Source organism: Hippopotamus amphibius, chromosome X, assembly GCF_030028045.1.
Source record: "Hippopotamus amphibius kiboko isolate mHipAmp2 chromosome X, mHipAmp2.hap2, whole genome shotgun sequence".
NCBI classification, from domain to species: Eukaryota; Metazoa; Chordata; class Mammalia; order Artiodactyla; family Hippopotamidae; genus Hippopotamus; species Hippopotamus amphibius.
Genome location: NC_080203.1, coordinates 27,956,495 through 27,977,654, shown reverse-complemented (window position 1 = coordinate 27,977,654; position 21,160 = coordinate 27,956,495). Strand labels below are relative to the sequence as shown.

The 21,160-nt window shown below is 36.2% G+C and overlaps 2 protein-coding genes across 6 annotated transcripts in view; one reads left to right on the top strand and one right to left on the bottom strand.

Annotated features, from left to right (window-relative positions):
* The window catches only part of STAG2 (STAG2 cohesin complex component), a 118,724-nt gene that overhangs the window by 34,766 nt on the left and 62,798 nt on the right, over positions 1-21,160 (top strand). For all 5 annotated transcript variants that reach the window (XM_057717924.1, XM_057717927.1, XM_057717928.1 and 2 more), the window contains 3 exons: positions 9,872-10,015; positions 13,277-13,355; positions 16,749-16,913. In XM_057717924.1, coding sequence (XP_057573907.1) covers positions 9,972-10,015; positions 13,277-13,355; positions 16,749-16,913 — 288 coding nt within the window. In that variant the 5' untranslated portion in view covers positions 9,872-9,971. The remainder of the gene's footprint in view (positions 1-9,871; positions 10,016-13,276; positions 13,356-16,748; positions 16,914-21,160) is intronic.
* LOC130841689 (ORM1-like protein 3) lies at positions 6,994-7,470 on the bottom strand. The gene has a single exon (XM_057717929.1). It carries the CDS (start codon positions 7,459-7,461, stop codon positions 7,000-7,002), a length of 462 nt encoding a protein of 153 aa, XP_057573912.1. The 5' UTR covers positions 7,462-7,470; the 3' UTR covers positions 6,994-6,999.

Genomic DNA, 21,160 nt, shown 5'->3' with positions numbered 1-21,160 from the left:
ACTAATTTTTTTAAATTTATTTATTTATTTATTTATTGGCTGCATTGGGTCTTCATTGCTGCACACGGGCTTTCTCTAGTTATGGCAAATGGGGGCTACTCTTCATTGTGGTGTGTGGGCTCCTCATTGTGGTGGCTTCTCTTGTGGAGCACAGGCTCTAGGTGTGCTGGCTTCAGTAGTTGTGGCACAAGGGCTCAGTAGTTGTGGCACAAGGGCTCAGTAGTTGTGGTGCACAGGCTTAGTTGCTTCTTGGCATGTGGTATCTTCCTGGGGCAGGGATTGAACCCGTGTCCCCTGCATTGGCAGGCAGATTCTTAACCACTGTGCCACCTACGAAGTCTGGTTTGCTAATATTTTGTTGAAGATTTCTGTATCGGTGTTCATCAGGGATATTGGTCTGTTTTTTTTAGCGTCTTTATCTGGCTTAGATTTAATTTTTAAAAAGTAATTTACATGTTTTAATCTTCAGGAAAGCTTAAGTTTAGAGAGAATTTAAATAATTTTGAATTACAATATATATGTAACTCTCCTGTCATTGTCATTGTGTAGAATTACCAACCTTTTAGATTTGAAATAAGAAATGGGAAGAACCTACACTGTGTTGAGAAACGTTATTGTGAAAACATTTGATTTCTGAACTTTAATATGAATATAATTCACACCTATGAATTGTGTACTGTGGATGTTGATAAGAAAGTTAGTGGTTTACATCAAGTGGATGCTAATACTAGATATTTTAGTAAGGGGTTACCTAATCAAAAGTGGAAGGGACAAGAAATATTAAATATAGGGCTTCCCAGGCAGTCCAGTGGTTAAGACGCCACGCTTCCACTGTAGAGGGTGTGGCTTTGATCCATGGTGTGGCCAAAAAAAGAGAGAAATATTAAATATGTAGCATGTATGTTATGTTTGTTGCCATAATAAAATGAACAAAAAATACTGTGCTTGGTAGTAGTAACTGCAGTTCTAAATTTTAGATAAAAATTTCGCACTATTCTCTATAAAGTGATTTATTTTACACTGTTTTGTTTATTAACTGAACTGTATCTAAGTTACAGTTGTGTCTTCATATTCATGTGAATTATTAATAAACACTCAAGATTTCATTTAGATACATTTTAGTGCCTTGAATAAATGTGAAAGTTTTTGATCAATCTGAGAGTATATGAAATAAAAATTCATATTTTCTTCAAAATCTGGGCGAGAGTATCCTGTCTTCATCTACTTTGTTATGAAATCTGCCTTGATATCTGCTATTGATTGAAATATGCCAGTGCCCAGTGTGAAGGGGGTTTGATGCTAATGATGCACTGTGCTTATATCATGCTGTATACTATTTACAAGTGTTAGCACATGAAATTAGCTCATCATTGTAAATTTGATTTTCACATCTAGACATTCATTTATGCCAGCTAATTTTCGTGTTACCTCTGAAATGTTGAAAGCCACTACACCCAGCAGTAATTGCTGCTGTTTACTCATGATGTCTTAACATACAGAAAGTTATGTCACTGGGGCACATATATATTTTAAATTAGTGCAGAAGGCTAAATGCAGAGTATGATATTCAAGTATAAGTGAGATGAAGAGTGAACGTTGACAGTACTTTAAAAAAGGATTCATGATTTAGCTGTTGACTGAGGTATGATTTTTCAGGTGATAGTATATGATAAAACAAATATTTACCTGTTTTGATAGGGCCAGATAATGTCTAGTCAACTGCAGCTGGTTAGGCAAACTGGGGAATTAGCAGACTTGGAATTAGATAGCTGATATGTGTCCACTATATCGGGTATGATATGGTATCCAATGTCTAGCAGCAGTCAGTGCCAGTATGGTAGACAGATGAGAGGAGAACACTATTATGTTACTTGGTTTAGGGCAACTGGAGAGACACGGAGACTTTTTAGGGTAGGTTTAGGGGCAGGATTCCAGTTCCTGGGATGGAGCTGATAGATATATTACAGCACGAACAAGGCAGAGTATTGATCCTTGGATGACTCAGGCACAGGGTACAACTGAGTACAGAGTGATAGAGTAGTGGGTCTGCAGGAATAAGGCAGAAGAGAAGCCTTTTCTTCTCTCCCCCATCTTCCCCCTGCCCGGAATGGTAGCAGTAGCACTCATTGTGTGTGAAGTTAACGATGGCGTGCTAGATTTTCTGCAGAAATCAGAACTGATGGTTGAGAACTGGGGCAGGCTGAGTAGGTTGGGCCAGGTAATCCTAATTGTGGTTACTACTTAAATCACATATGGAAGGTATTGGGGAATGTGGGTAGACAAGGAAATAAGGAAGATCGCTGAGCATATACTATCATACATTTAAAAATAGGAGGGGAACAGGTGGATGCTTCCAGTTCTATCTGGCTTAGTTTCTGGCAGTATATAGTGATGCCAGATCTGTGTAGACTGTGCCCCAGCTTGCTCCTTCCCCTCTTCCTGAAAGTAAAAGTTGCTTTTGAAGTGTTGTGGCATTAGGTGTGTTCATTTTGTCTACTTATTTTAGAAAGTTGTTTTTACTTTTGGTCTTCCCTTCTATATATTATTTTTTTAAGTTTGTAAGGGCAGATATTTGACCTTTTCTACGGTTAGAAAATGTAGACAGGATTATTAATTCTCTTATGTATTTAGATTTCTTCTAGTTATACCGTCTCCAGATTACCTGTTCCTGCACTAGAGCAGGTGCTACCGTTAGAATTTCTTTAGGACTCCTTCCCAGTTTGTGGAAAGGAAAATATATTTGCAGATGATTTATGTGGTAGGTGTAATGTGAGTATGCTATCAAGAAACATTTAGGTTAAAATTGTGTTGCTGGCCTGCGTATACATGATCATTGCTTGATTTGTCATTCTTTTTACCCTGTCGTTTATTCAGAAGACTATTAGCAGAAATTAGGGAGATAAATGGAGGGAGGAAAAATATCTTTTTGAGCAAGGAGAAATCTTTTTTAAAGGTTATTAATCATCAAAGGGGCAGTAGTAGATTTTCTTCCTCTTTTAAAGGCAGGTATTTATGTCTAATTTAATTTTTTGGTGAGCTTTTCATTTCTTTCCCTATGTACTCAAAGTTGCCATGTATCATTTGACAAGAGGAATGATAGTGACTTTACTGTTTTGATTAAATATACTACAGGAACTAGTCTCCCTTTTAATTTTCACAATCTCATCCTAAATGACAGATTTATGTCTGCTATCTCCTAAGAAAGTAGATTAGCCAATAAAAGGAATATACCTTTGGGTCCTGTTGGAAGTTTGTGTGAAAGTTCTGTGCCCTACTAATCTTGAGTAGGTGAACATAATGAAGGTAATTTTATGATAGAACTCAGAGGTTTTTTTTATAGATGCTTAACTTTATGACATTATGTACCTGAAATGTGAATAAATCAGGTTTTAGCAGCAGAGATAGTTTTGTAGTTCCTTAGTTTAGATATTAAGAGATGTTGAAAAATAAATTTCCACCCTTTTTTTCTTACTAACGATAACATCGTAATTAAAAATTTAAAAATCACCCACATTTTCACCACTCTGATATGTTAACTGTTTTGTTTTTTGGTTAATACTGTATCCTAATATAAGGCTTTTAACTTGTCAAACTTTACCCATGTTTCTACACAGTCATCATAAGTAGTTTCAGTGTATGAATGTAAATTACATTTTTGTACCATAAGTTAATCCATGGCTGGACATTTAGGTAGTTGCTGTTTTTTAAGTGTTTGTATTATAATGATGGTGGCATTTCAGAAAGGTATGTACATTTCCAAGATGTGATCCGTATAGATAGAAGAATGTTACCCTTTTGGGCTAGTGTTAAGATAAGGGTGTGACGTGTGGTATATGTGCTGAATTTGCTAGCTTTCAGCAGTTGAATATTTCTGCATTTTTAGGGAAAGGATTAAAACACCTACTGTAAGTGCTCCCCCAACTCCCTAATAACATGTGCGTTCTGAGGGACTTTGTTAGTGATGGTTCTGTTTGTGGCTTTTTATTTTCTATCTTGAGACCACTTGGTATTGAATTAAAGGAACTTTGAAACAATCATTCTTTTGTAAAAAGAAATCAGAATTATTTTAAGATTTTTAAGCAGTATCAGAGAAAAACAGGTTGGTTTTTTTGGTGTATTTTTACTTTTTCGGGGGTGATGGGTAGTAACTTTAATCAATTAAATCATTTTTTGGAGTTAAAGATGCAAGCATAATCATATATATTTAATATATATTTGTGTTTTTGTGTGCTAGTGTAGTAGGTATCCAACGGGTTTTTAGAAGTGGAAGAAGAAAGTTTTTTTGTTATTGAATTAATTAACTTGGGATCTAAACTGAGTAACAGCCCGTAAAGATATATTCATTATAGATAACTTGAAAAGTATGGTGATCAAATTTCAGCTTTTAGGTCTCTGTTTATATCAAAAGGGGTATTGCTGAGAGCATTTACTTGAATTTAACCTATAGAATTAAAATATATATAATTACCTATTACTTTTAAATCTAATAATTATATATAAATGTATTTAATCTTTAATGGCAGTGTATTATACACTTGAGCCTAAGGAAGTGGTTTTACTTTAAAGTATATTATTCAACCTATCAACAAATGTGTTTGCTTAGTTTTCAGTAAGGAGAAGCAGAAACTAGTTGTTATTGGATGTATTTTTTCTCCAAAGGAAAATAGTGATTGAGAGTTAAAGCAAATTCCATTTCTATGCTTTATCCTCCAAAACTGTTGGAATGTTAACTCTCTTATAGTAGTTATAGAGAGTTGGTACAAATGCTAAAAATCTCATAGTTTTTCTCTGACATTAGGTGAGAGCTCCACCTTGTGATCTTTGAGCATATTTCTTAAAAATTAATAACCTACATACAGTGGGCCAGAAATGGTGTGGTGAGTTTGATTATTAAACTTAGACCTTTTTTTTTTGAGCATTATGTATTCTTACAGTTTGGGGATTCCCAACTTAGGTCACAAGGTATTAAGTACATTTAAAGACCTTGTTTGTGAATTTTTTAATGAAAATCTTTGGGGGAAGCAAATTGTATTTATGTATAGCTGTAGACATTTAAAATAAAAAGGGAAAAATTCTAAGTTCTTCCTGTAGATAAAGTTTATATTCTTAAAGAAAAAAGAAACCAAACCAATGCTAACATATCCATTGTCCCCCCACCCCCACACCTTTAAATTAGAAAGCAACTTTAATATATATAATTTTTTGAGCTATGAAGAACTGTTTTGGTGGCAAATTGGTTATTTAGAACATGATTACAATAGTAAAAACTCAAGATACATGGAATTTAATATTATGTTTAATAATAGGTGGCAATAGAGGTAGGTGCCTTCTCCTAGAAATATATTTTCACATTTGTTTCAGGTAGTTCCATAAGGGCAAGGATCATTGCTCTCCTGTTCACTACTGTGTGCCCAGTGCCCACCACCGTATTTGGTACCTGGTAAATACTTATACTTGGTTGGATGGATTTTTTTTTTTTAAATAGGAACATGTCCTTTATTTGTGTTTCTCAGAATACTGTACAAAGGGAGTAAAAATCCTATTCACGCTCTGCTTAGAAAGATTTTGAGGTGAAAGTTCCCTATGATACATGGGGGTGGGGATTGGGGGGGACCAGGAGGCAGAAAACAGGGCCAGTGGACGCCCTGGCCCCCCACTGCTCCCTCAGGGCCCTGGCACCCATACCGTCTCAGAAGTAACACAGACTCCAGTCAGATTGGGGAGGGGAGAGGGTGGCTCGCCTCCAACCTATGCTCAGGCTTCTGCCTGCCCCACGTCTCCTCAGCCTGGGCAGACAAGCGCCCGCAGGTCACTCCCTGCTCCTTCCACTGTCCTGCTTGAGCAGGGACTATTCGGGACTCTGCAGCCCACCAAACCTGTTTTGGGGGTGGCCTGATGACCCCATATGTGCATGCCACAGGAGAGGCCCTGCCCCAGTGCCAGTCTGCATGAGGAGGTTACCAGGTGAAGGGCTGTGGAAGGGCCCCATCATCATCATTTCTGTCCCGGTGTCCGCATGCGCCTCACACCACTGCAGAGACACTGTCGAATTGGACCTGTGCTTATGATGACTAACGGGCCTCTTCCACCCATCTCCACCCCCTCACGACAACCCAGAACCTTCATACCCATAGCAGCCTTCCTTCCCATTACCCCTACCATGCTGTGGGTAAGTGACCCCTCCAAGCCTGCCCCTTCCCTGACCACGTCCCAGAGAATGAGGCTGGGTCTGTCTCCACCCTCACCCCCCACCCCAGTCCACCTTACACCAGTCCCTGCTGTTCTGTGGCCCCATTCTTCTAAGTCTCAATTCACCATCCCCACCCCTGACCCCAACTCCCACCACACCTCCACCAGGGCCAGGATGGCTGCAGCGCGTCCCCCCCCCCCCCATCTCTGGGACCAGGCCATCCACACCCAGCCCTACCATCCATCTCCTTATCCTCCCCACTCCCACCTAGTACCCTGGGTGGGCTGTACGGGAGCTTTCTGACTTGGATTAGACAATTCTCTACCCAGAGGGATGAGGCACTGTCACACAACTGCTTTCGTGTATGTATAAGCACACACTGTGTCATCTAAAAGACTTAAGAATTGAAGTAAAACAAACTAGAAGCTGTACCGTCCCCTCTGCCCCGGGTCACAGAGGTTAAAATGCTTTAGCATTCCGAGGATGAGCAAGTGATCAGGGGGTTTCCCTGGCCTCCTGTCCCAACCTCAAAGGTCTGTGTTCAGCCCAGGAGCCCAGCCCATTCCATGAGCACCCCCACAGAGTCTCTATCCAAAAGGCAAAAGGAAAAGATCAAAAAAATCAGAAGGGTTTGGAGCCCCAACCCACTATTACTTTGGGTCTTCTACTGGGGGATGTGAGGGGGAAACTAGGACCCAAAGGCTCAACCCCCATCTCTGGCAGTACCCAGAGGCTCCTTCTGTCTTCAGCATCACAGCACAGGCTTCACCCCTCCCCTGCCATCCCAGGCAGGGAATGGGGCTGCACCCTCAGGACTTACTGATTCCAAAAATCCGGACTCCATGGAGCTGGGGCAGCTTGGGGATGAGCACGCTCATCAAGGACACAGTGTTGAGGATGAAATGAATCTGGTCGTACTTGGTATAGAAGCTGGTGAGGAAGTACAGCACAATGGGTGTGATGCTCAGGAATTTCCAAGATGCTGTGAACTGGACCCCATAGTCCATCTGCTCCCAGTGGGTTAGCAGCCTCGCCTTTCTCTGATCTGGGGTCTCAAAGGGTATCCCCTTCACAGTATGCAGGAAGATGTACATGCCCATGTTGTGGATGAGGTTGGTGAGGGTCCAGATGATGGGGATGCTCACAAAGGGAATACTGAGCAGCACAACGTGGAGAAGCCCGATGGCCAGCATGTAGGTGAGCCAGATGACGCAGCTGTTCATCACCTGTGTGTTGGGGTTCACCTCGCTGTGCGCCATTCCCACATTCATCCTGCTGCCCCTTTCCTACGGCTGTTTGTGCAGGCCAGAGGTCAAGGTCTGGGAGGGGTTCCCTGGGGGTGGGGCCTGGGTGGATTTTTAATATTTAGAAAGTTTTAAAAACAGGTTTCACTGGGATAGAGAGTTGGCTAGTTTACTAATGTTTTCTAAACCTATCAGACCCTGGCACAATCTTTTTAAAATACACCTTGTTTGGGAAACTCACGTCTTCATGAAAATTCTGTTTTTCTTTTGTGTTTGCTCTGGTTTCTAATGACTAAATACATGTTAGTGTAGCCCTACTTTGAGCAAAATAATTTGACCTGGCAAGACTTCTTGTATACTAGAATTAATTTTGTGCTGTTTAGAGGAATGTAGTATATCACACAATACCTGTTTTATTTAGTGCTCTCTGCTTTTCAGAGTTGGTTCATTCTTTATATCACTTAGTAGAATATATTTATGAACTATCTTTCAAGTCTGCTTAAAAACTATATTTAAGGAATGCATTGTTTGGTTTTTATAAAATGCTCAGAGAGAGGGGAGGGGGCAGGTAGACAGACACAGCAAGTTCTTTATTTCCATCTTGCCATCTAGATGCCCTGATGTTTATTTTTATTTATTTATTTATTTACTTATTTATTTACTTATTTACTTATTTATTTATTGGCTGCGTTGGGGTCTTCATTGCTGTGCGTGGGCTTTCTCTAGTTGCGGGGAGCAGGGGCTACTCTTCTTTGCACTGCACTGGCTCCTCACTGCTGTGGTTTCTCTTGTGGCAGAGCACGGGCTCTAGGTGTGCGGGCTTCAGTAGTTGTGGCTCGAGGGCTCTAAAGCGCAGACTCAGTAGTTGTGGCGCACAGGCTTAATTGCTCCGCAGCATGTGGGATCTTCCCGGCCCAGGGCTCAAACCCGTGTCCCTTGCATTGGCAGGCAGATTCTTAACCACTGTGCCACCAGGGAAGTCCCGCCCTGATGTGTTGGTTACAACTTATTAGCTCTACACTTCTCCAGCTCACTTAAAAAAATTGTTTTCTTTTTAAAATAAGTTGGGATTTTTTAGGCAACTAGAGTGTGTCCTTCATGTGATGGCAAATCTCAGAACTCTGCTATGCTACTTAGATAATTCCTTAGGTTACAATAAAAATAAAACCAGATTACCAGTTAGTGGTCTTGGAGGGGAACAATCCTGGGACCGTGATTTAGTGTGAGAAGACCATACTAACTGTCATATCTAAATAAAGATTTTACAATATGAGTATTCTTCAGATAAAGAAAAGAAACTCAAAGTAGTGGTATAGACAACCCTTGATTAGGGCTTACTTTGTATATCATTGATTCTTGTTTCCCATCTTCATTATTTTGCTATTTGTCATAGCTTAATTAGAGTGAGCAAGGAAATGCAGTTTTGAACTTCTGTATATTAATTACATATTAGTAGCCATTTATGATATTTTTAGAGATATAAAATTAATGGAAAAATTGAATGATCAGTTTCTTGTGTAAAGTCTACTCTGCTGGAAGAGATCATTAGAAGTTCATCACTATGTGATATTTGAACATTTATTATTAACTGGATATGTTTAGTCTTTAGGTGGCCACCAAGTGTGAGATTCACTTGGAAATAAAAGAAGAGCATAAAATTTTAAAAGAAAGTTTACATAAGATTCAGAGCTTCAGACCCAGCCTATTTTCTCTTTTTTGTTAAAGACTTGTCATTTGCTTTTAGGTCACTCTCTGGTTTAGGAACTGCATCTTCCTATGGCCAAACTTACGTCACAAATGGCATTCATCTGTTGTCCATATGACATTATTGGTATTTAAATTTATTGTAAGTTCCTTGAGGGAATAGATCAGAGCTAACATTTTTTCCCCTTTCCTGTTCAATGCAGGTGGTATTATCATGAAGTAGTTATTTATTAATAAGCCAGGCTTTGGACTGTATGTTTCATCTATGGTAGAAGAACCTGTTTTTAAAGTCTTTTAAAATTATATCTTAGATTTTTTTTATAAGCTCCTTTTAACTATACTGTACATCATAAGCGGAAAGCTATAGAATTTTCAGGCATCTTGTATTATGGTTTAAACTTGTTATAAAGATTTTAGGATGAGTAAAAGTCACGTTCTGTTCCTAGTTAGGGCATCTGTCTTTTTAAGCCAGGCTAGAGAATCGTAACAAATCTAAAAAAATAATTGTAATAGAAGTTTCTTTCTTTGTTGTTACAATATATTGTGGGGCTACAACAGTTGTAACAAATCCGTGTATCTAGAAAAAGCAGTCAAATGCAAGGGAGAGAAATCCTTATTTACTAAAACACAGTAGCAGACACTTGGAAATTTAGTTTTTGGGTAAATACCCTTCCCAGTATTTTTGGTGTGTTTATAATAAATATGGCATCCCCCCCCCCCGTCCCTTTTAAAGGAATTGTCTGTCTTAGAAGAAAGAAGCAAACCATCATTTTACCCACGTAAATATATGAATATATTTCTGACATTGGGGTGTTCCAGAAGATGATAAAGAAATGATAGCAGCTCCAGAAATACCAACTGATTTTAATCTACTTCAGTAAGTATATGATGATAACTTCTGAATACTTGTTTTTTCCACAAAATGGGAACTGGATTAACTTTAAAGTTACTTCTGCTTGAGAAGATATAATGTTTCAGTATAAAATAGCATGTATATTTTGAAATACTTTATATCAATGCTTATTGGGCTCTAACAGTAATTCCATGCCTTTTTTTGGTAGTATATTTAAGGGTTTTTTTGTAATTTAGATGCTGGAAAATTTATTATTTTTGCTGTTTAATTCTTTGAGTCCATCCTTGATTTTACGGTAGCAGCTGTTTTGAAGGGAGTGTCATGAAATTCTTAAAATGTTAAGTGTTCTCATTAGTAAGGAATATATACTGTGCAATAGTATTTAGGATGTAATGTCAGATTTCTGTTTAAAATCAAATGACAGGCTAAAACAAACGTAGGAATGTAGGACATGCTCTCCCCCTCCCCCCCAAACAAATTATATGCTCATTGGTCCATAAAGTGACTTCAACATAGGTATTTTCTTTACCCTTGTCTTAAAAGCTGCCTATACTCCTTATTCAGCTTTTATTCTCATTACTCTTTGGTGTTTGATGTGGGAAAGAATTTGAGCTGCTATATGCAGTAGTGGTTTTCATACTAAGCTCCAGTTTCATGAGGTGCCTAAGTGAAGAACAGTGAACCTTTAAACTGCTCGTGGACCCCATTAACTTTACACACACATATACCACACTATATTTGTTATTAGGGTCTTTATAAGACTTGATTTAAAAACAGAGTCTGGTTGCTAAAAATTTTGAAAACAACAGATATCCTTGTACAAAATGGTGGCCAGTGTCTGCTTTTGATGTTTTATAGATTTTCATTTTTAAAATACTTTTATTATTTTCAGACTGTTAAGGGTCTACTGGGATATTGCCAATGTTTTAAAGTATGATTTTTAGTGTGATTGTAATCCCAGTTTATATTGACTTTATTTTTATATTCTTGAGGAAAATTTCTTGTTTTTGTTTGAGGGAGGATATGGGATAGTCTGAGAAAAAAATTAATTTTTGGTTTGCCTGTTATAAAATTGTCCTTTGAAATTTCTCAAATACATTAATACAGTAGAGGTAATTAAAAGGGTTTGTGTTATAAACTAGATTACTGACTATTAGAATATCTCGAGTAATTAGAGCCTGAAATGGGATAATGGATAAGAGGGAATTGATGTTGTGGAGGTAGAATAGACAGTATTTGACTGGGTATGTGAGGTGGGGACAGGGTAAAGAGAAAGGAGTGGAAGGTTCAGTCATGTCATAGATGACTTACGAAGTTTCAAGCCATTAAAAGGTAAACCCAGTATACATATTAGCATATGTATGTAATTATACATTACATAAATCCATAAACATATTAGTATATGTTAATTTCACCTAGGATAGGTTTTTGTTGTTCTTTTGATCTTAAAAGCAGAGGGAAGCATTAGAGAAAGACTCACAAGAATATTTCTTCTCCGGTTGGGGATATTTTAGACTCTTATCCTGATTACTAACTTCAGTTTTTTTCAGAAGGTTTTCCAGTTAGCAGTTAAACCTCTAGTGGCTCATTCTTTTAGTTGGGATAGCCTGCAGATGAGGATTGAGAGTGTAATTGAGCCTTTGATTACTCTTTGGCCATGGGAATATTGGCAAAGTCTAGTGATTGCAGACTTTGAGCATTTACTGAGCTCTCTAAGAGAGCTAGTGTCCCACAGATACCTTGGGGGAGAAAGAAGTATTATTTATATACCAAGATGTTTAAAAACATTTTCAATTTTTTTGTTGTTGTTGCAAAGCCATATAGACATGTGGAAAGATTATTGATATAACAACAGTCTTCTTAAGATGTAAGAGGCATGAGTTTCAAGGTTAATATTAAGTAGTCATTCAGTTTTTGGTGCATTAACTATGGGAAATGGTGTTTATTACAGGCTCTTTTCCTCGCAACATTATAGGACATAGTTAGGATTGCCACTATCTTCAATACATTGTTTAAATAACTTTGTAGGTAAGTGCTATAAATAGTAATTTTTTTTCCTGTGCTAGCATCTTAACCATTATTTTAGATTTTTAAAGTATTCCTAACTCACAGCCTCTGGACAGCTGGTTATTATAGCAATAAAAATGGAAATGGAAGAAATCTAGTTAGAGAAGACTAGCTTTAGAAAGATAGCCTTTCACTTTGATTCTATTTATTTTAAACAAAAGTGATAGTAGTTTTACACATTTAAAGTGGTAAAACCTTTATCTTTTATGTGTGTTGTTCAATTCTAAAATCCATTGTGACCCAAATATTGATATTAAGTATGCCTTGCCTTAAGCATTTAAATATGGGTATGTTACTACTATTTAGACAGGTAGACCCTGTTCACATATATAGGAAGCATCACACGTGTATTTAAATTGGTTTACTTCCATTACGCCTTAGAAAATCCAGATTATACAAAGCACCCCTCCTACTCCAAAATGAGGGACAATTTCTTAGGACTATAAATTTATTTTTTAGAGATTAAAGAGACTTCAGAGATGTCATGCTTTCCTGCATAAACATTGTTTGTAGATTAGAAGATTGAGTGGTTGTCAGCTGTCCAAGATTACACGGTTTCCTAGTACCGTACTAATTAGAACCAGTTCTCTTGACCATAGCTTACCACCTTTTTACTTCATAAAGGAATTCGATCAGTTAGCACACTTCCCTGCTCTATTTCAAATGATTTAGTTTGTAAAAATGTTTTATGAAATACTTGTTTTAGAAATACATGTTTTGTATTAGTTACACTTAGATTTATAAATATTTTTGAGTGATGTAGGAAAGGTCATAAGATCCTTAATATTGCTAAAATCCCCTAATAAAGATTATCCCATACCTAGCACTGTATTTAGTGCTAAAATACAGTTTTACCTGAACACCATGGTTTTTAAATCAGAAAATGAAACCAGCCATTCCAATAGAACACCATGGTTCTCAGAGTTAAAAGTTTGAGAGTCCCTGGTTTTGTTTTTATGCTTTAGTTAAAAATTAACAAAATAAAAACATGTTTATAGACATTTGTGTTTTAGATTAATGTTTTTGTGTTATGCAATTTTATATGTTTGGTAATATGCTACAATATGACGCTTTGGAAAAGCATCTTAATAATATTTATTGCTAATATAGTTTTGTAATGAGTTAACAAGCCTTTCTTTTAGAAAATATGGCAAAATATAGAAACTCCATCTACGTTTCTAAGGAAGTTTTAAATAATTGCTTATCTTTTTGTCATAGGGAGTCAGAAACACATTTTTCTTCTGACACAGATTTTGAAGACATTGAAGGAAAAAACCAAAAGCAAGGCAAAGGAAAAGTATGTATAGAATATGTGTCTTTATTTGGTTCTTAAGGTCATAAATATACATATATGAATACATATGTAATATATATAGTTGTTTTAGTTATGTCTCAGAGGTTGTTGTCTTTTAAAAATGCTTTTTTCCCTGATTGGTATGGTAAGCCTTTGAACGCATGTGGTTTCTTTGACTTCTAGACCAAATACCTTTTGATTCTTTACTTCTACTACTATAAATTTGGAATTAATATGTCATTGTTTCTAGTAGTTTATTTTATAAAGCTAGTATGCTAAGCAAAATGATAATTCTGTTGGCTTTATTTTTATTTTGCACATGAGTAGCGCAATATAAAGCAAATCAGTAATTTTCTTATTCTAAAGCACCCTAAAAATGTAACCTACAAGCATTTAAGTCTAATGGTTTAATGGTTTACTACTGACAGTGACTCTTTATAAGTAATGTCAAGGGTAAAAAATAACAAAATGAAGTTCGGAGTCAATAGAATGCAAGTTTAGAGTATGAGTGGGTAGCCTGTGAGGTGTGGATAACTTAGTGAATGGTTAAATCATTTTGCTATTTTGGAAAGTACATTTAACTCTGTGCATGTGTAAATACATTGTGCAAAAATGACTTGTTTTTGTTCAGCATTTTCTTTGCCAAAATGAATTTTGGATTTATATTTTCTCATGACACATTTACTTTTAAAAAGTCTAAATAATGCAGAAATGTACAATGAACAAAGTAAAAATTTCCCATTTTAAATATGTAAACATTTTTGATGAACATACACACACACATATACACACATATTTAAACATGCACATAGAATTTTACTTAAATGGAATCATATTATGCAAACTGTTTCATTTACTTTTAAAACTTAATGGTATGTTGTCAGCAGCTTTCCTATCAGTGAATTTTTCATCTGTAATTTTTAATGGTGTTACACTATCCCATTTTATGTATAGAACATAATTTATTTAACTAGTCCTTGGAATATCTTTTTAGAGTGCACATAATCCATGTGTTTCATAATTTCGTATGCATTCTTAGTCCCTTAAGAAGTAGTGGTGAGAGAGAGAGAATGTGAATGAATACAAATGTTAACTCATGACTATCCAAAGACAGCCATAATTCTAGTGGGTAGTGTATGGTTATTCATTAGAAAGCCATTTTTTCTTGTTCAGCAACTATCTTTCAAAACTGAAACTCTGTTTTTGGCTTTGATTTAATTTGCAAGTTGGGATAAGACTTACAGTGGCATCTGAATAGAGTAGCCACTGCTGTGAGTGAGGTGTTAGGGGTCAGGTCAAGGATTTATTATAACAATAATAATGTTTTGACCCTATACTATGTATGTTCCATGCACTGTGCTAATAATTTTACGTTATCTAATTTAATATTTGAACAACCCTGTAGACTAGAAAACTTCCTTATTTTTATAGATAGGAAACTGAGGTCTGAGAAGCTTAGTGGTTAAAGATTTGAGCCTACATCTGTTGAAAGATGGTACTCTTACTCCACCGTAGTATACTACCTCATAGTCTTTTTTAATAGGTTTTTCCCCCTCTACAAGATTAGCATGTTTACTTTTTGTACTTCCCAGTATTATCACTCTTTGCACATTGTTTTTTCTAGCACAGCATATCCATTGAACCATTTTAATTGTACTAACTAGTTTTTCATACCAACAGGGAATATTGAGGCATATGATAGATAAATTGCAAATATATAGCTCCATGTTAATTAACATGAACATTTTATACTTTTCTAGTGTACTCTTTGTAGTTGAGCTTTTCTTTTACCCTTATCTCTGAAATTTCTTTTACCGGGGACAAAAGCCTTTCATTCTACAATTAGGAATTAATGACTTAGGTTCTTAAAGACTGAATCTCATTAACAAAATAATGTAAATTAACAAGTAGTATCTCTCATTTGTTAGGAAGGGATTTGAAGTAGTTCTTAATAGTAGGGTGGTTTTAGATTCTTGAAGAAGGAGAAAGGACCCTTTATGGAGCAAAGTATAGAAACATACAGACTGTCAGTGGAAGTAAATTTGTAGACCTGACTATAGATCAGGGATCTGCAAACTATGGCCTGTTTTTGTACTACCCACGAGTTAAGAATGGTTTTTACATTTTTAAAGGATAGTTAAGATAAAGAATATGTGACAGAGACAGTATGTGGCCCGCAGAGCCTTAAAATATTTACCCTCTGGTACTTTACAGAAAGTTTGCTGACTGTTGCTCTAGATCATAGAAATATGTAGATCTAACAGGGACCCTTGAAATCATCTATTATAATCTGTAAAGATTTTAATACAACTCTGGCATTTTAGAAATGAGAGCTAAGAGTTGGGGAATGACCTTTTTTTAATAATAAGGTATGAATGCTGTTGGAGGTGTTTTTATATCTGTGGCATGTAGGCAACCTTTTCACTGATTTATGAAGTTCCCACACCCAGTATTAACTTTCTTGTAAAGGGGCTTCATTTCCATAGTGTTGATTAATTGAATTTTCATGATAAATAAGTATTGGAGAGAGGGCCCAGAACAAGAATGAGATTGATATACCTATTCATACTGTTTGTTTATTTGTTTGTTTGTTTAATATTTTTGGCTGCCTCGGGTCTTTGTTGCGGCACGCGGAATCTTTCATTGCAGCCTGTGGGCTTCTCTCTTTCATTGTGGCTCCTGGACTTCTCTCTAGTTGTGGTGTGTGGGCTTTCTCTTCTCTAGTTGTGGTGCGCGGGCTCCAGAGTGCATGGGCTCTGTATAGTTTGTGGCACACGCGCTCTCTAGTTGAGGCAAGCGGACTTAGTTGCCCCACGGCATGTAGAATCTTAGTTCCCTGACCAGGGATTGAACCTGCGGATTCTTTACCACTGGACCATCAGGGAAGTCCCTCTTCATACTGTCTAACAGCAGACATCAGGTTAAAATGTTGAACTAATTACAAGTTACTTATTTCATAGAGTTTTGTTATTCTTGCTGCCCAGTACAGTCTGCACCCCAAAGCAACAATCCTATGAAGTAGGCGCTTTTTTTTTTTTTTAACTTTTACAAATGAGAAAATCTCACTGAAGCACAGTGAGGTTAAGTAACTTGCCCAAGATCACTCAGCTAACTGGAATAGAAATTTGGGGCCCATGCAGTCTGCCAGTCTACAGAGGCTGTGCTCCTAACTACAGTGTCACATGAGGTATATGGTAGTATAAGTGAAAAAAATTGATACCGCAAAGAGACTGTTACAACCATATCATTTTATTATGACATATGTGTATGGCACTCTCCTTTAGGTCAGGTTTAAGTGTTTTGTAATTATGAACCCTATCAGCTGCTTCTGCTGTCGCTTTATTTTGAACTCTCAAGGATAAGGATATAACTTAACCAACTTGTATTTTTATGCAGACTTGTAAAAAAGGCAAAAAAGGCCCAGGAGAAAAGGGCAAAGGTGGAAATGGAGGAGGAAAACCTCCTTCCAGTTCAAACCGAATGAATGGTCATCACCAACAGAATGGAGTGGAAAACATGATGTTGTTTGAGGTTGTTAAAATGGGCAAGAGTGCTATGCAGGTAATGTTTATTGTGTTCTTCCCAGTTCATTTGTACATTTTGAACTTAAGTGAGTTATATAAACTATATCCCTGATTTTTCTAATTGTGTTTAAAAAATTTTTTTAACACTGCTTATTAGAAAAATGCAACAAACTAGTCATAAAACTAGGGATCTTTCTATTCAGACATAGACCTTCAAGCTGTGTCTTGAGTTATTTTCTACTGCATTATTTTCTTTTAATGACATATAAAAATTATTTAATTAAAAAATATGCTGATGTAAACCCTGACTGTGATGTTTCAGTTTCCTTTGAATTTATATAGTGGCTGTTAAAACATGAAGTTCTTTGCACATAAAGAATTCTTGGTTGAGTGACCTAATGTAATCACTATCCACTTCAGTGAATTATTTTGATCACTGTTGTCTATTACAAATTTTATTACTTGTGATGTTTTTTTTTCTTCACGTCTTTATTGGGGTATAATTGCTTTACATTGTTGTGTTAGTTTCTGCTGTACAACAAAGTGAATCAGCTATATATATACATATATCCCCATATCCCCTCCCTCTTAAGCCTCCCTCCCACAGTCCTTATTCCACCCCTCTAGGTCATCACAAAGCATCAAGCTGATCTCCCTGTGTATGCAGCAGCTTCCCGCTAGCCATCCATTTTACATTTGGTAGTGTGTATATGTCATTGCTACTCTCTCACTGTGTCTCAGCTTCCCCTTCCCTCACTGTGTCCTCAAGTCCGTTCTCTACGTCTGCGTCTTTATCCTTGCCCCAACCACTAGGTTCATCAGTACCGTTTTTTTAGATTCCATATGTTTGTGTTAGCATATGGTATTTATTTTTCTCTTTCTGACTTACTTCACTCTGTATGACTGACTCTAGGTCCATGCACCTCACTACAAATAACTCAGTCTCATTCCTTTTTATGGCTGAGTAATATTCCAATGTATATATGTACCACATCTTTATCCATTCATCTGTTGATGGACATTTAGGTTGCTTCCATGTCCTGGCTATTGTAAATAGTGCTGCAGTGAACATTGTGGTACATATATCTTTTTGAATTATGGTTTTCTCAGGGTATATGCCCAGTAGCGGGATTGCTGAGTCATATAGTAGTTAATTGTGCTGTTTCTTAGCAGAAGAGTACAAAGTTGAAGTCACATCCATGTAAAATTATCCTAATTTTGCTTCCTCATAATTTTATGACAATTGAAGCATTTTGGCTTTACACTGGAGGCTAAACCCATATGGTTTTTAAAAATTGAATCAACACTGTACTCAATATACATACTTAATGAAATTATTATTTAATTTATAAAAGCTATGGGGAATAGTTTTTTTCCTTCATGGAATTAACTTTAATCAACAAAGGGTGCACATGGATGGTTTAGGAAAGGGAAGCCATCAAACTTTTTGTTATTAATGAATACCTGAAATGTAAATCTTGATTATAAATATGGATTTATCTAAATGTGTGGTTTTATAAATAAGTTTTAAAATATCAGTTGGAACTAATAAAGCACATTGTTTTTCACATAAAATGGAAAAGAATTATTAGCTTTTGAACTATCACCACTTGTATAGTGCAATGTATTTTCTTAAATTCAAATTCACTGTCATTTATCCATATATGGTTAGCTTTCATATGGTTGTGATTAGGATGTAGATTTTATTTCTTATTTAATGTTTTAAATGATTATTTTGTGTACACATTTGGAAGAAAATGTCTTATTATATTACTGTGCTATGGTTTATGTAGTCATTTCCTAATTTAAAAAATTATCCTCTCTAGTTGCCATTTTGGGTTAATTTTATTGAAAGGATAAATTATCTCTGTCACATTGTATACCATTTCATTACTTTCCTTTTTATATTTATATTATACTTTTTCTCTACATTATTTTGTTCTGAGTGGTTAAATGCATTAATCTTTTTTCTGATATCTTGTCATTTTTGTTAACATCAGAAATCTCAACTTATATCTACAGCTAATTAGGCTACTCTATTTTCATCTAGCCTGTAGGTTTTGGTTTTTTTTTTTTTTTTTTTCTTTTTTAAACTTTTTGGCACATCAAAATTTTTTAATAGGAAATGTGAGAGCTTAGCTTTATATTTCTTTTTGTTAATGGTATCTCAGTGTTTAAAGAATTAACATTTTCCTTTTTTGTGTTGCTTATGGTTTGTCATATGTTAAGATTGTACCTCTATGCCATTTGTTTTTCTGTTTCTAAATGTGCTTTTCCCCTTAAAAGCAGTATATCCACAGTATCTCTCCATTGATTTCCCTGAATCATCTCTCCACCTCCAGTTTGTTTTGTGTACTCCCACTTGTGTTATCTTTCTAACACCAAATTTGATCAAGGAAGTCTCCTGTTTACAAACTTCTAAGAGTTCCTCCTTATCTAAAAGTTCCAGCCCAGATTTCCTTATGGCATACTTGCTGTTCTCTAGCCACCATATGTTCTCTGCCCCTAGACCTTTCTTTTTGTTTTTCTTAGTGCCTGTAATAGTCTAATTTTCCTCCCTTCCATATCTCACAAGATTGACTAATTCAAATGTCACTCTTTTTTGGGGGAAACATTCTGGGACTCTGTCTCCTTCTCCCCTTGAATGTATTTCTTACTCTTTTCTTGCCAGTATAGCGGTTAGTATATTATATTATAGTTATGCACATGTCTGTATTTGCTTCTAGATTGTTAATTCCTTGATCGGGGACTGTGTATTCATTTTTTTGTATCCCCAGGATATCCCTATTTTGGTAATTATAGGTAGGAGTGAATAAGTACAAGACTTGCTGTTGGTTTTAAATTAGTTCTTAAATTTTAAAAAAGAAGAAATCATGCATGTGCCTCTAGTTCTATTAGATAATAGGTGTTGAATTTTATTGAATTGAATGAGTTTTTAGTATACTATTTGATGATTAAAAGTTTTAAATATATTTCATTGTGATAGCTTGTTTTATTTTTACTATTTGTATTTGTATTTATTACAGCAGCCTTGTATTAACTCTAGTATAAACTCTTCTTGATCTTCATGAATAACTTTTTGATGTGATGTGATTTTTTTTGTAAGGTTTCATTAAATATTTTTGTATCTTTATTGATGAGAATAGCCTTTGTTCTAGTTATCTATTGCTGCATAACAAACCATCCCAAACTCAGTGATGTAAAAGAACAACCATTTTTTGGAAGATGCCTTAGAGGACTGGGACAGGGAGGGTGGGGGGGCTCGAGGGAGGGTGGGGGGGGAGTTGAGGGAGGGAGGGAATATGGGGATATGTGTATAAAAACAGATGATTGAACTTGGTGTACCCCCCCAAAAAAAACCAGATGATTGAACTTGGTGTACCCCCCAAAAAAATAATAAAGAAAAAAAAAACAACCATTTTATTATGCTTAGTGATTCTGTGGATCTAGAATTCAGAGGTAAATAGGAGTGTCTCTTCTGTGCTTCCATCCATGACGGCTGGGGTCCTAGCTGAGATAGCTTGAATGCCTGGAGATGATCAAAACAGTTAGGGACTATAATCACCTGGAGACTTCTTTATTCATGTTTGGTGCCTAGTCAGGAGTGATTTGAAGGCTGGGCTCAGCTGAAACAGTTACCTGGAATACCTACAAATGGTCCTTCCATGTGGCTTTGGCTTCTTACAGTATGGCTTTTGGGTTTGCAGAGACTGCCCTAAAAGGTAGTGTCTAGTTCTGTAGTGCTGTAACCTAATCTTGGAAGCATCATTTCTACTGTGCTCTGTTCTAGAGAAGGAGACATAGACCTCACTTCTTTTGGGGGAACAATGTCAAACAACTTGCAGCCATGTTTTACAATTCCCATATCCCATAATACATTCTCTTGATACTTATTGCCCATAATTGTATTTGGGGATCATCTTAAAAACATTTCTGTCATAAATTGAGTTGGTTAACATATACAAGCTGCTATGAAATATAGAAAAGGACTGAATTCTAGAGATTAAGCAGAATTTTAGAATATGTCCAGTAAATGTCTATGAGCCAGGTAATTCTTTAGTATTTCCTTTTTCTTTTTTGTGTATTCATATTATCTTTTTTGTACATCAAATTGTACATATTTTATTCATTTCGTTCATACCCGTATTGCATACTTACCGCTATGTAACTTACAACATTCTACCTCCTCACTTTTCGTTTTTTATATTAGCTGTTATTTATCTTAATTTTTAAAATTTTGTTTATTTAAATTTTGCTTTTATCTGTTTTGTGATTTCCTCTTCT